The 16,249-nt window shown below is 38.8% G+C and overlaps 1 protein-coding gene across 7 annotated transcripts in view; it reads left to right on the forward strand.

Annotated features, from left to right (window-relative positions):
- Positions 1-16,249, forward strand: part of UBA6 (ubiquitin like modifier activating enzyme 6) — a 98,752-nt gene that overhangs the window by 32,961 nt on the left and 49,542 nt on the right. For all 7 annotated transcript variants that reach the window (XM_023737795.1, XM_023737797.1, XM_023737801.1 and 4 more), the window contains 3 exons: positions 1,945-2,025; positions 12,787-12,909; positions 14,525-14,648. In XM_023737795.1, the coding sequence (XP_023593563.1) occupies positions 1,945-2,025; positions 12,787-12,909; positions 14,525-14,648 (328 nt within the window). The remainder of the gene's footprint in view (positions 1-1,944; positions 2,026-12,786; positions 12,910-14,524; positions 14,649-16,249) is intronic.

The raw sequence follows: 16,249 nt of genomic DNA on the forward strand, positions 1-16,249 counted from the left end.
TAGTCCTCAAAGTGACATCTTTACTTTTTAACACTTTAAAGAGGTCTTTTGCAGCATATTTGCCCAGTGCAATACATTATTTGATTTCTTGACTGCTGCTTCCATGGACATTGATTGTGGATCCAAGTAAAATGAAATCCTTGACAACTTGAGTATTCTCTCTGTTTGTCATGATGTTGCTTATTGGTCCAGTTGTGAGGATTTTTTTTGTTTTCTTTATGTCGAGGTATAATCTATACTGAAGGCTGTAGTCTTTGATTTTCATTAGTAAGCACTTCAAGTCCTCTTCACTTTCAGCAAGCAAGGTTGTGTCATCTGCATATTTCAGGTTGTTAATGAGTCTTCCTCTAATCCTCATGTTGTGTAGAGCTTATAAAATATATATGTTCAAACTAACTGAATCTTGCAAGAAAGAATTAAATATACAATAGGAAAGTAAGATACTATTGAAAAAGATTGGATAAAGAATCAAATAGAACTTTTAGAAATGAAAGTTATAGTCTTAAAAATTAAAACTCAGTGGATAGATACAACTTGAATAAGAATTAGTGAATTGAAAGTTGTATCTGAGGAAATTACTGAGACTGCAGTACAGAGGAATAAGAGAAAATATGAAAAAAAGTTTATGAAATTGGATTTCCAGGAAAGCATTAGGAAAAGACAAATTATGGCTGAAAAATATCCAGAATAGATGAACCACAAATACTCAGATTCAGTATGTGTTGGGTCTAGAATTTGATTTTACCCTGTTTACAAACTAGTAAATTCATAAGCCTGTTACTGTTTCATGGAAGCTGGCAGATAAGATGAGATTCCTGGGTCAGAGACAAGGACTGTGTTACTCAGCATAGCAAGAAGTATGAGAATCATGTTTGCATCATTTCCTTTGGTCCCACAAGTACAATGCAGAAGGGCTCAGATGGATGCCTTCAAATGTAGTGGGCTGTTTTAGCGGAAAGGAACACTAAATTGGGGAATTGCTGTTTTATACCAAGCAGTAAATAAGCCCTCTCTTTGTCACAAAGGGAGATAATGTGCTCTGCAAATACAACCCTGAGAAATGATCCAAGAAGTAAAGAGTGATCAGGGCTTTGAACATGTTATACTCAGTTCCTCAGGTAGAAGCACAGAAGACCCACAAAGGAGTGTCTTCGTAGAAGAAGCATAGTATTCTGAGCTAGATAAATAAAACTAAATCCACATTTGCACCTGTTGTAGTGAAACTTAAGTTGTCTAGTTTATGGAAACCAGCAGCAGAGGAAAGCTCTGGACTGAGTCTTTTGCCACTTCGTAGATGAATGACCTTGAGAAAGTCTGACCTCTATGAACCTAAGTTACTTATGATAAAATCTGATTAGTAAAACCTTGCTACTTATCTCACAGGGTAATCATAAAAAATTAACTTAAAAGTTATAATTTGCTGTCCTGTCTTAAATAACAGAATTTAGTGGTTTCACTAATGACATTGTTGTAAAGCAGAAGTTTACTGTATTGTGAATTTATTGAATCTCAGAAGTAAAAGAAAGGTAAACTAATGTATCTTTAAAAAAAAATAATTACTGCTTGTTTAAAACTAGCATGAAAATAATCTTGGGGCTAGGTTAGTATTCCCATTGCAGTAACTGATAAAAAAAAAAAATCTCCAGTAACTTGGCATGCATAAACATCACATAAGATGTTAAGGCTTGCTTCTGTTTGTGAAGTCTGTGATGATAATTGAATTTATTGTGGATGTGTTTTTCCCCTGTATTTATGTTTACTTTTGCTATTCTGTACTTCTGAAATGTTAATCTTAGAATGGAATACAATAGGATTTTTTTTTTTACAAAGATGATAATGTATTTTAATGTAATGCAAACTTACATGCTTCTGATCTGGAAATTTTATATTACCTAAATAATTATGGATCTTCTAGTCTTTAATTTCTGATGTTCTTCTCAACAGTGTGTAGTATTGACTGAGATCAGACTTCCACTGCAGAAGAAGATTAATGACTTTTGCCGTTCTCAGTGCCCTCCAATTAAGGTAAAAATACCATTTAATAATGACATGTAGTTAAGCAAAGGAACAGAGACAGTTTCACTGTCCATATCTGTAGCTCTTACAGTGGGTTACATAAGAAGATCTTTCTACTTGAGGACAATCACTTTAATTTTGGTATCATCTTTATTTGCTATCTTTTAAAAAAGGATCTAAGTTTGAGTTATTGGCAAATTCTGAAAACTAAGGAAGAATTAAAATTAGGAACAGAAACAATTTATCATCTAACTTTAAACATGGCATTGTGGTGATTTTCATTGGTTCATTTAACAAATATTCATGAACATCTACTATGTAACAGACACAGTTCTAGGCACTAGGACTGCATTAGTGAACAGACAAGTATTCCCATCCTATGAAAATTACCTTCTCATAACAAAGATGTACAATAAACAAGCAAATAAATATATGATGTTTTCAAATAGTTTTAAGTCCTATGAAGAAAAAGAAGTACCAATGAAAAATAGAGCATCATGTCTTGTTGTTGTTGAGAGGGGAACCAGCACTGGTTCTCTTCCGATTGGAAGGCCAAGGAGGTCCTTTCTCAGAAGATGACATTTGAATAGAGCTCTGAATAATGAGAAAGAGCCAACCATATAAAGATCTGCCAAAGAACATTCAAAGCAGAGAGAAAAGCAAGTGTAAAGGCCTGCAAGTTTAAAAATGAGCTTGGTAATGATCTACAGATACTATGTAATTCCTATTAAAATTCCAGCTGCCTTTTTTGCAGAAATGTTAAAAGCTGATCTTCAAATTCATATGGAACTGCCAAATCAATCTTGGAAAAAAAAGAACAAAGTACGAAGACTCACACTGCCTGATTTCAAAATGTATTACAAAGCTACAGTAATTTAAACACTGTGGTGCTGGTATAAGGATAGACATAGAGACCAATGGAATAGATTGGAAATCCAGACATAAGCCCATTCATCTGTGTCCAATTGATTCTCAGTAAGGGTGTCAGCTGCATTCAATGGGGAAATAGTCTCTTTGTCGAGCCAGAGCCCGAGATTGCCAAGAAAGACACATAGGCATGGGATGGAATAATGCTTTACTCACATAGAGAAGAGACAGAGCAAGGTCAGCTTCAGTAGTGTGCACCGGTCTCCCATGGCCAGTGGGTTACTGCCTGCAGCCAACTTAGGATTGCCGTGATTGAGCAACCCCATTCCCTCCCCACTGGGAGTAGTGAGGTTGTCCAGGTGCCATATTATACACATGCATAAATAAAACAGGAAGGAGTTCCCCTGATAAGGAAGAAGAAGAAACCGGGACAGAGGGAGGCTCAGTTCCCAGCCTTCGTTAACATGGAATATTCCAGGCCCAACGCTCCTGATGAGGTGGTCAGATGAGGGTCGCAGGGGCCATTGCAGACTGTCCTCCATCCTCCCAACAGTCCACTCCTCAGTTCTTATTAGGATACCAGATGAAAAAGAAGCAAAGTGTCCACAAGTCCTAGTAATGCCCATTGTTCATTCCAGATGTTGAGCTGTGTATCCATGGCATGGTGCACAACTCTGATGTTATATCTGTGCACCATTTGCTTGATATCTTTAGGCAGCATTTAATGAGGGTCCCTAGTAGGAGTGTCCCCAGCAGGATGATCAGGCCTGCTTGGAGGAGAGATCACAAGCAGCTACCCCAATCGTTGTTTCTCCCAAGCCAAATGAATAGGTCAGAGGGTTTTATTTTCTCAGTCTTGTGGAGAATTTGAACTGCATTTTTTTATGTCGTGTGTGATTCATAACATGTCCTGACTCATTTATGTAAAAACAGCCTTTTACTCCCAACATGGCCCATGCATCCCCAGATTGTGCCATCAGAATGTCTAGCATTCTGTAGTACCAGAAGGCAGTAGCCACTGTCCAGTTGTTTAGTGTGGTCCACCATGTTGACAGATCAGTTGGAATGAAGTGGAGTGTTATCTCAGTTCAGATGCTGACACTGCCAGCAGTTGGTCTGGTTGGTAGCTCTTGCAAAAGCCTGTATCATTGGGGTCCATGGGTGAGGAGCTTGTCCATCTCTTTAAGGTAGTCTGGAGAGAGAAAAAGACAACATTATCAATCCCTTTGTATGTGCATACACAAAGGTTGTACTCTAAATCCCAGTTAATCATGAGACTGCTAGGAGGAGGACTCTACTGTCTGATCCAGTTGAGTAGCACACACAAAGACACTTTACAAAGTGTTGGCAGTGAAAGTCATTATTATTTATAGAAGGTAGACAGTAAACAACAGGAACAGATTACTTACAGAAAGCAAACAGTAAATGACAGGAACAGATTTTAAGTGAACCAGTCCCCTCGACCCCTACAAGTACCCCCCATTTAGTGTTATAGTAGAAGAACCCACTTACATCCAAAAGGGGACCTGCTTACCCTCCTCAAATTACCCATGTCCATTTGTGTGTCACTGGGTAGGCATGCCGTGGATCAGGTGTCAGCAGGTGTGTCATTACCTCAGGTCAGGTGCAGTGTGGCTGTGTTCATTCTCCTTGTCTCTCCCCACAGCTTTTCTTGGCTGGCTTTGTGCTTACTGGTCTAGCTCTCAACCAGCAGCTTTGGGATAACCTTGGGCGTGTATCAAGTTTACACTAGCATTACAATGGCTCTCAAGGCAAAGCTGTTACAGGCATGCCCAAGCCTCTGCAGGTGTGTAATCTCTGCTTAGAACAGGCCCCCTCTCACCAAGGGTTACATCTCAACACAGCTGGGGCACCTGCTGCTGCCAAAGGCAGGCCATCGTGGCCCCACACTGCTGCTTGCTGTGCTTGGCCTTTCACCACTGCTAAAGGCCAACAAGCTTGGTCCCCACAATGCTGCTTGCTCCGTGGGCCGGCTTTACCCACCACTCCCATTTGCTCTGTGGGCTGACCCCATCCACCCCTGCCATTTGCTCCATGGGCCGACTCCATTTTCCTAACCGCTGCTGGCTGTGGACCTCGCAGCTTCCTCCACTTGAGCCCTTCTAGTCTTCTCTGTGGGCTGGGCCCCTCTGGGCCTCCCACCACCAGCTCTGCTGATGTTTCTTAGTCTTCAGTGTTACCAGCTCAGTGTTACCAGAACAGATTACCAGCTCAGTGTTATAGCCCCTTCACTTGGGTCTTGGGGTCTTTCAGCACAGGGACCCCAGGTCTAAAGGATATGCCCCTATCCAGGCTTTTATTCATCAGAAGACCTCCAAAAGCTTCTATGGGATTGGTCGCTTATATAGGAAAACGCTTTGTCAGTTTCACGGCAGGGCTTTCCTAGCAGGATTGCCAACTGACCAGTCACTGAGGAGATTACAAACCAACCAATCATTTGGCAGATTACGGTGTGACTGATCGTTTTAGGAGAATTGCAAACACAGGGCCAGAAAGCCCACATGAGAGAAATCCATTTCACCACAACACTCCTCCCCTTACCTTCTGTAGTGGAAATGCCCTGCCCTCTGATTTAAGTTGAAGGTTCCCAGGTGTGACCACCCAGGCTGTATTTCTGAGTCCCAAAGCAGCAACTTTAATGGGGATCCCTTGTTTATGTTGCTTGACCCAGATTGTTCAACCCAGAGAGAGAAGTCATATCTTTGAACAAATTTTACATAACCTATGATGTCACCTACCTGTACCAAAGGATTAGGGGTCCAGGTGCAACCAGAGCAACCCTAGGGCCTTGGCATTCTGTCACTCCTCCCCCTTTCCCATGGGGTCTCACAGGAAAGAGGAAAAAGCCTGCGGGAAGCATCACCTCCAGGTTTTAATCAGGAGGCCCCTTTGCTGATACCACTACAACCAGACCATAAATTACCCTCAGGGAGTGTGTTCCCACTGGAAAAAAAGAAAAAGAACAGTTGAATATACTGAGATTGGAATTTCTCAGGCATAGCCTGAGAATGAGGTGACTACCAGGTCCTCCACACTTCAAAACTCAGTATTGCCCAACATACATTGTATTACTGTATTTCCCATTTGTTGGAGTGAGGTGTTTCCTGTCCAAATGGCCTTTGTGAGGCAGGGGTACCATTTGGTAAGTTGTCCTTTTTGATAGCCTTTGCATTATTGTTATTCAAGTTGTCTGTTCCAGCATTCTATTGCCCTGTTTACCTGAGAGTGATAGGAGGCATGGAAGATCCATCTTACACCACAGTAATGTACCCATTGCTGAGTTGCCTATGCTGTAAATGAAGTAGTTTGATCTGATTGAAGTCTTCTTGAATATTCAAAGTATGACAGAAATATTTTTCCAAGGCTGCAATGGTGGTCTCAACATCCACATGATACACAGAAATTGCTGTTCCACAGCCAGAGTATATGTCTATAGTAGTGACCCAAATTCCATTCCCATCAAGTCGATTCTGACCCAGTGACCCTGTAGAACAGAGTAGAACTGCCTCATAGGATTTCCAAGGCTCAAATACTACGGAAGCAGACTGCTTCGTCTTTCTCCCGTGGAGCGGCTGGTGAATTCTAACCACCGACCATTGAATTGGCAGCCAAGTGGTTAACCACCGTGCCACTAGGGTTTTTTTCCGCAGTGATGAAGCACCACCAAATCCCTGACTAGGAACTAGAGGTCCAGTGTGGTCAATCTGCCCTACTCATGCAGGTCCAGTTTCTCGGCTGATGTGACCCAGATCTGCACATTAACACATGTGGGCTTGCTGACAGGATTCACAAGACCATATGATGTCTCTGGCTTCTGTCTTTTCTAGAGCAAGTCCTTGTGAATTGGCCCATTCTTGAATTTGGATTGGGCTTCCATGTCCTGTCTAGTGATAAACCCAACATGCAATCGTGGCAGCTTACTGAGCACAAGCTTAGTTGGCAGGGGAATTCTATTCATGTTCTGTTTTAAATGGTCTTTTGCCATGGATGTCAACATGGGTGACAAAAATGTCTCCTTCCCAGCTTGCAAGCTGCTACCACAGACCTTGTCCTCGTTAATCAGTCATTAATCTGCAAGTCACCAGACCATATGGCCAGACCATTTGCAATGGCCCATGAGTCTGTAAAGATGTAAGAGGAAGCTGTGGTTGGAGTGACCTACACAGCAGTCATCACCGTGCCCATTGGCATAGTTTAGCCCATTGGGCAGAATGTCCCTGTCCAGTCTCAGTCAGAAGGTGCCGGTCCTCTGAACAGACGGTTGCAGCAGCCCAGTGGACTCTGTCAGCCTTGAGTTTTGCAGATCCACTTGTGAACCAAGCCGTGCCATCAGCTGGAACCTCTTAGAGTAGGGGCCCCCATTTAGCCACTTAGTCCCCTGCAGGTCATCGGCCCCTCTGATAAGGTGGTTACTTGTTCACGGAGCCGACTGACTCCCTGGTCTCCCAGCCGGGCTCAGTTCTGAATGTCCCATTCCCATTTAATAATGGGTCTCTGTTGAGCTTGCCCTATTTTATTAGTGAGATTACTGAGTACTTACATGAGGTTGGTCAGTTCTGGTCTTAAAGTCACATATGGCACTTAAGTGGTCAAATGTTTAGTTTCCATTAAGGCCCAATAGCAGGATAAAAGCAATCCTTTGAAGTGGTGTACCAACTTACTGCATCAAGTAGTCTGCATATCCAGAACCTAAAAGGCTGACACCCCAGTAGCAGTCTCTTATTGCTACAGACTTTAATCCACAGGGGTCAGAGTCACAAAACCTGTAGTTCCGTAGTCTATAACAGGCTTCATTGACCCCAGTCACAAGGCTTGTGCCATGGTGTATTATATGGCCTCCAGAGTCTCTGTTGCTAAGGGCCCCACTCACAGATGGCTGCCTTGCAGGTAACCTTGACTAAAACCAAAAAACTGATAATTCCAACTCATGACTGTAATCTTTACGGAAGTGAATCAGTAGACCTTTCCTCTGAGACACTGCTTGGTGGGTACAAACTGCCATCCTTTAGATTATAGTCAAGCACAAGCTGTTTGCATCACTCAGGGACCTAACCTTGACTGTGGGAGTCAAAACAGTGCCCAAATGTAGCATATGTTGTCTCTAGTAACCAAACAGGTCCACCAACTGTTGGGCCTCTTTTTTTTCCTGGGGGTTGCCAAGGATAGCAATTTTTGTTTGACCTCAGCAGTAATACTTCTCTGACTACTGACCCAGATAACTCCCTGGAATTAAACTTGGTGAACATATTTCTATAGAATATAGCTGGCTAGCAGACATACAGTTAACTAATATGTATGATAGGTTTGAGAAATAAACTTCTTTTGATTTTATGAAGGCAGAGTAAAATTGCTATTACAGAATAGGAAGAATGACAGAAAATAATATGGTCCTCTGAGATTAGACTCAAAAGTGACCCTACAGATAATTAAGTTCAGATTCCTTGTTTGATAGATGGAGAAACTGAAGTTCAAAAAGTTACCATAGCTAGTTAGACTATATCTTGACTAGATGCCATACTTGAAGTTTTTTTAACTGCAGATTTTATAAGGTGGTTGTGAAGAATAAATGAAGTATAATATAGGACATCTTTGGCATATAGCAAGTTGTCAGTAAACATCTGGGAGGAAGTGTGTTGTAGTGGAAATAACATGAATTTGGAATAAAACAGTTGGGTTAAAATTCTCTTCCTAATGTGACATTTAACTTACCATCTCAAAAAGCAAAAAAAGAAAATGAGCTTGGTGTGTTTGAGGAACAGCAAGAGGGAAGCAGTACCAGAATGCACTTAGATAAAGAGAAGAGAGTGGTAGAACCAAAAGATAACAAAACATTAGATTTGGAGAAGTAGATAGAGGGCCAGATCTTGAAACACCTTTAAGGAAATTTGCGTTTTAAGCATGTGGTTTTTTATCTTATATTTTAAAGATCACTCTGTGCTGTATGGAAAATAGACTAGAGCAACAGTTTTCAGAGTGTGGTCTCAAGTCACTTAGACCCTTTCTGGGGGTTTGCGAAGTCAAAACTATTTTCATAATGTTACTGAGATGTCATTTGCCTTTTTTCACTCTTATTGTCTCCCAGGCCACAGTGGAGTTTTCCAGAGACTATATGATGTGTGATGGTGTCATTTCTCTGACAGCTGTTGGAAAGTGTGTTTCTGTAGTCTTGTATTTTAAATTTTTGTCAGCTTTAATTTCTAACAGTAAATGTCAGTAGATATAACCCACATCAACAAAAGTTCTTTGGAGTCCTTAATCATTTTTAAGAGAGTATGAAGGAGTCCTGATATCAAAAGAAAGAGAACCAGTGGGTTCTAAGTGTAGAGTACTGACAGTTAGACCAGTTAGAGACCATTGCAGTAGTCCAGGTAAGAGATACTGATTCTTAGACAAGAGGTGGGAATAGATTGTGCAAAGTCATTGAATTCTAGGTATCCTTGGTAAAAAGGAGGTCCCTGGGTGGCACAAAATGTTTGTGCTCAACTCCTGACATAAAGGTTTGCAGTTTGAACCCACCCAGCAGCACTACAGAAGAAAGATCTGGCAATCTACTTCTATAAGTTTATAGCCATGAAAACCTTATAGAACAGTTCTACTTTGTAACACATAGGGTTGCCGTGAGTCAGAATCGACTCAACGGCAGTGCGTTTGGTTTGGATTTTTGTAAAATGATGGACAGAACTCATGGATGGAAGGATGTGAGTTGTGAAGGAAGGAGCAATCAAGAATGACTCATAGTTGTTTGTCCAGTCTAATTATGTGAATGGTGGTGACATTAATTTAGATGCGGAAGCTTGGGAGAGGTTTAGATGGGAAAAAATCAAATTCTTCTCCTGCTATTGAATACATGTTACTAACTCCACATCCTGCCATTTGTTCCGCTGAGATAAGGCACTAAGCCAAAACATACTGTATAATACAGATGTGCTGAAAATTTTTGGATTGTGGTATTTACACAGAATGTTTACATTTCTGTAAAACATTTGTGCTGTGGCTCCCAATTTAACAGGTGAATAAGACAGAATAGTCAGTAAATTTATCATAGAGCAGAGAAGTTTTGAAATACTGATAGAAACAAAACAAGACAGTCTAGCTTTTGGAGGCCTTTAGAGACTTAAATAAGTATAAAAAAAAAAGTTAGGTAAGTACTTTAAATTAAAGAGTAAGATTTGCCAGAGATAATTAAAAGAATATGTCATAAGCTAAAATATTAGTTTATATCATTGATCCATATATCAGTACACTATTGAGTTGTCTTTTAATTTGGAAAGAAAGAAATTGTCCCTGGAGTTAGCAGCTTTTAAACTTAAAAAAAAAAAAAAAAACTTCCAAAATCCTTCTCAATTTTATGTCTCATAAAAAATGTCAGATGTTCCTATTTTGACCAGTAAAGACGACACATGATAAAGGGGGAGGTAGTCTTCTGTTATCCATCCCTGTGCTTTGTATAATGTTGTTGTTAGGTCCCGTCCAGTCAGTTCCAACTCATAGCAACCCTATGTACAACAGAATGAAACACTGCCCGGTCCTGTGCCATCCTCACAATCGTTGCTGTGCTTGAGCCCATCATTGCAGCCACTGTGTCATTCCATCTCGTTGAGGGTCTTCCTCTCTTCCACTACCAAGCACGATATCCTCCTCCAGGGACTCTTCCATTTTGATAACTTGTCCAGAGTAGATGAGATGAAGTTTCGTTGTCCTCGCTTCTAAGGAGCATTCTGGCTATACTTCTTCTGAGACAGATTTGTTCATTCTTCTGGCAGTCCATGGTATATTCAGTATTCTTCACCAACACCATAAATCAAAGACATCAGTTCTTCTTTGGTTTCCTTATTCATTGTCCAGCTTTCGCATGCGTATGAGGCTATTGAAAATACCATGGCTTGGGTCAGGCGCATGTTAGTCCTCAAAGTGACTTGTTTGCTTTTTAACACTTAAAATAGGTTTTTTGCAGCAGTTTTCCCAACGTAGTAGATGGTATAAATTATTATAATGGGATATATTTCTATACTCAAATATAATAGACTTTAATTTTTAGTAGAAAAATATCACTTTATATAGGATTATATCCGTTACACATAAGAGTTTCTCTTTGTTACCTGATAGCTCTAAAAATAACTTTTATCACAAAAACAACTTCTTTTACCAGTTCTTAGAATGGAGACAGTGAATGTGTTATAAAAATTACTTCTAATAAAACATTTATGATTGTGTTTAAGCATCTGATTTTTACCTTTTATGGCTTTGATTTGCACGGTCAGTTCTTCAGCCTTTTTTTCTTTTTATTCCACTCACCGTTTGGCTGTGTTCTGTTTTCCATTTACTCTACTGTTTTTGGTGAATGGACACTCCATTCTTCCTTAGTTTAACAAGTAAAAATTAACTGCTAGACCATTCAACCAAGATATCTGTTTCTTATATATTCTAGTTGATTTTTATGGCTAGGCAGGAATTTTTGTTACTAAAAAAATCATAGAATGTTTGGTGGTTTTCAGGTGCGGAAGGGAGGGGGAAAGGGAGGGTTAACGATGATGGAAATATCGCATTGATTACGGGTAGGATTGCACAGCCAATTATTGTAATTACTGTCAATTAGTTGTACACCTGTAAAAAGTTGAATTGGCAAAAACTGTGTGATAGATGTATTTACAACAATGACCAAAAAAAGAGTAGCTGCTGAGGCTGCTTGTGTACAGCAAAAAACCTTATGGGATTTGGTTCCTTGGTTTGGAGGATTAAGGTCATGGTTTCATGGGCTATCCCAGTTAATTGACCTTATGTGTTTAGTGCATCTGTTCTACCTCCTTGCTCATTATGTAGTACCTCCTAGAGTCTTAAAAGCTTTTAAGCAGCCATCCACAGCACAACAATTGAGGAACAGAGGAATTGAGTTACAGAGGAAGAATGAGAGTCAGGAATAGGAGGAGTATAGGTAATGTGTGGCTAATTGCCTCCATGAGCATCTCCCTCCTTGGCCATGAGACCAGAAGAACTGATGGTGCCCGGCTACCATTACTGAACACTTTGATTAAAGATTCTATAGGAGAATCCTGATCAAAAGGGGTAAAATGCAGAACAAAATTTCAAATTCTCATGGAGTCCAGACTTTCTAGAGCCATGGAGGCTGGACACATTCCTGAAACTATTACCCTGAGATAATCTTTAAACTTTAAACCAAAAATATCCCCTGAAGTCTTCTTAAAACCAAACAGTAGTTTAGCTTAACTAGTAAAAAATGTGTGCCTTGAACTTTAAGCTCTTTTAAGAGCTGTCTATATAGGATCAAAGTGACAACAGCAACTTGAAAGATTAGATAGGAACCTTAGGGGACAGTGAGTTTATGTTAATGAGAGAAGAACAACTCTGAAAAGGAGGGTGAAAATGGTTGCACAGCCCAAAGAATGTAATTAGTATCACTGAATTCTACATGTAGAAATGGTTGAAATGATGTATGTTTTGCTGTGTATATTGTCAACAACAATATTTAAAAAAAAAAAATGATATGCTGATGTTGCTTGCTTCTGAAGATATAATTTTATTACACTGGATATCTAGTCACCAAATATCAAAATCCTTGATTCCTAACACAATCTACAGACGAATAATTTATCCTGTTTGTGATTCACTTTATATCCTAAAAGACATAAAAACCCATTGCTGTCAAGTCAGTTCCAACCCATAGCGACCCTATAGGGCAGAGTAGAACTGCCCCATAGAGTTTCCAAGGAACGCCTGGTGGGTTCGAACTGCCAACCTTTTGGTTAGCCAGCGGCTCTTAACCACTAATTACAAATGAAATTGTCACAAAAGGGCCTAAGATATTTGAACTAGGTTTTTTTTTCTTTATGTAAATAAGCTTGAGGTTTTTTTGTCATTTCACAGTTCATCAGTGCAGATGTACATGGAATTTGGTCACGGTTGTTTTGTGATTTCGGTGATGAATTTGAAGTTTTAGATACAACAGGAGAAGAACCAAAAGAAATTTTTATTTCAAGCATAACGCAAGTATGGTTGTATTGTTGAACATTATTTGATAAAAATGATGTTTTTTTAAAAATTAATGTGACTGCTGTTTTCATGAAAGTGGTATTAGCAAAATATTATATGTATGCAGTGTTTTTTTTTTTTTACAATGTTTTAAAATAATTGATGAGGGACTATTTTGTTATATTTTCTGGTTACGTTATATTAAAACTAAGCTGAAGTTAGAATATTAATTAATTGTTAAGAGTATCTTGAGAGTATCCTCTAACTCCAGGAAGAGGCACACCTAAATCATCTTAGACAAGAACTTTTTTAATTTGTTATATTTCTAAAACTATTTAGAAGGGAAAGAAAGTTTAAGAATTAACCTTTGAATCAAAAGAGTCTGAATTTTCTAACCAAACTCTCTTGATAACATCTTATTCCCTAAAGGAGTTAGAGAGTTCATGTGATCCCTTTTTTACTACTCTCTTTTTAGCTTAAATGATTTGTTTGTACTCTTTGTAATCAAATTACATCAAAGCCAAAAAGAAGCCAAATATACTTTGACTTATTAGTATTTGTGCTTCTATCTTTATTCTTTTTTTTTTTTAACCCAGTATGCCTTTCTCATCCCCTTTTAAGAAAGATTCATTGAAAAATCATCTGTGTGTCTTTCTTCTCTCAGGGTGGTTTATTATTCCACCTAAGGTATTCTTTCAGGCATATTAATGCTTAGTCAACCTTCTATCTTTTCTAGTTGTTTTTAGTGTATTTCCCAGAATATCACACTTTTAGAATAAGCTCCAAGAGATAATATGGGTTCTTGTATTTCGTTGGTATTTTCCTTCATTGAATAGTACAGGAAATAAGGAGGTTATCCATGATGAATTAGAAAATATTTTTAATGTTCCTATTTATCAGTAAATTATTTTTCCTTATTAAAGTCTTATGACTCAATGAATTATATTCTTATATCTTGAGATATCAGCAAACTCACTTTACTTTTATCTGTGTATTTGTTGGATTATTTTTAATATTTTTATTCATATCATTAAGCAGCAAAAGAATATTTAGAACCTACAAAATTGCAAGAGGCAGAAAGAATGTTAATTTCATTAGATTTGATGTAGATTAAATTATTATCATTTTAATGTGATAATAGTTTATCCTACAGTGTGTAGGATTATCTGTAATTAGGAAATTCCTCTTCTTTCACCTATCCCATGCATCCTCTTTGGCAATATAAGCAAGTTCCTTTCTTCTTAGCCTGATAAGCTGGGCTACAGATTATTTCTTTACTTTATAGTATTGGGCAAGCTGTAAGCTGCCTGTTTCCTTGCTTTATATCTCCATCATTTGTCCTTACATTTCTTTGATCTTCCAAGTGAGAAATATTTTAAGTTTCTGTGTGTAGTCCCTAAACAGTCCATCCCAAATATAGAATTTTTATTGTTTATGTTGATGATTTAAACAAGTTGATCATTATTTCGTGACAATGCATTAAAGGCTTGTTTTATTAAGGACAAGAATGGCTTGGAGTCGTTGTTGTGAAAATTTTATGGTAACATATAGTCGTTGTTGTGTGAAATTTGGAATTTGTAGTATATAGGAATACACAAATTTGTTTTTTAATATATTGCTCTTTTATTTATAGGCTAATCCTGGCATTGTCACTTGCCTTGAAAATCATCCTCACAAACTTGAGACAGGACAGTTCGTAACATTTCGAGAAATTAATGGAATGACGGGGTTAAATGGATCTACACAACAAATAACTGGTAAGTTGATATATTTGATTAATTCCTTTATACTCGTTCATTATTCATCACATTTATAGTTCAGGCACTGTACTCAAAGTTTGGAACACAACATCAACTTGGACAGATATGATCCATAGCTGTTGGCTTCAAAACTTTCAGTGAGACGATGTTACCATTAAACAACAATGATATAAAGAAAGTTCAGAGCATTCTGGGAACTCGAACCCTAGCAAGAAAAACTACCCAGTTTGGGGAGAGCAGCAATGGGAACAGGGTGTCTTTTTTTATTGTTAAACCAGAACCTGCAAAAGTTTTACTAAGTAAGGATTTTCACGTAGAGTAGACAAAATACTGTACACGGTAACCCCAAACCTGGAGAATAGCAATTGATATATTTTATCTTAGTTGAAGCCTATCCAATTTCAGTAACATCATTTCTGTGTGCAGCATAAAGTTACTGTTGTACATTTTAAAAGGATTGGTCCAGTTGCATCTTCTCTAATTTTAATTCCTTCTCTACATTTACAGTATTGGCAGCATCATTATGTGGATTTTCTGAAATGTCTTAATTTAATCCATATGACTCCACCTCTTTAATCTTCATTTGTCTTAACCTCTCTGTGCCCTGGGTGTGTGGGACAGGGTGATTTAATTAAAATCTGAAGTTTGTATTGGCGTTTAGGAAGGTGGAGAAACGAGTATTCTAGGCAGAAACAAACAGTAACAGGTTCAAATGCAAGAACTCAAGGAACTAAAATAAAAATAGTGAGGGTCTCAAGACATTTTAGGAGGAAAGAGGAAACTGTGTTATCAAGTATACAGGCATATCTCGTTTTATTGCGCTTCTCAAGTACTACTTTTTTAGAAATTGAAGGTTCGTGGCAACCCTGGGTTGAGCACATCTGTCAGCGCCATTTTGCCAGCAGCATGTGCTCACTTTGTGTCTCTGTGTCACATTTTGGTAATGCTTGCAATATTTCAAACTTCTTATTATTTTATCTATTATGGAGCCCAGGTGGTGCAGCAGTTAAGACACCCGCTGCTAATCAAAAGATCGGCAGTTTGAATCCACCACCTACTTCTTGGAAACTCTGTGGGGCAGTTCTACTCTGTCCTTGTCCTATAGGGTCGCTATGAATTGGAATGGACTCATGGCAACGGGTTTGTTTGTTTTTATCTTTATGGTGATCTGTGATCAGTGATCTCTGATGTTACTATTGTGATTATTTTGAGGCTCCATTAACAAAGCTCATATAAGACCACAATCTTAATCAGAAATGTTATGTGTGTTCTGACTGTTCCACCAACCTTGTGCCTCCCTATTCCCTGAGACACAAGAATAGTGAAAAATTAGGCCAGTTAATAAACCTACAGAGGCCTTTAAGTGTTCAAATGAAAGGAAGAGTTAGTCGATATGGCAAACTTCATTGTTGTCTTATCTTAAGAGATTGCCACAGCTACCCAGCTACCCCAGCCTTCAGCAACCACCACCCTAATCAGTCAGCAGCCATCAGCATCAAGGCAAGACCCTCCACTAGCAAAAAGATTATGACTCACTGAAGGCTCAGATGATGGTTAGCATTTTTTTAGCAATAAAGTATTTTTTAATTAAAGTATAT

The sequence above is a fragment of the Trichechus manatus genome, unplaced genomic scaffold, assembly GCF_000243295.1.
Source record: "Trichechus manatus latirostris isolate Lorelei unplaced genomic scaffold, TriManLat1.0 scaffold00108, whole genome shotgun sequence".
Lineage (NCBI taxonomy): Eukaryota > Metazoa > Chordata > Mammalia > Sirenia > Trichechidae > Trichechus > Trichechus manatus.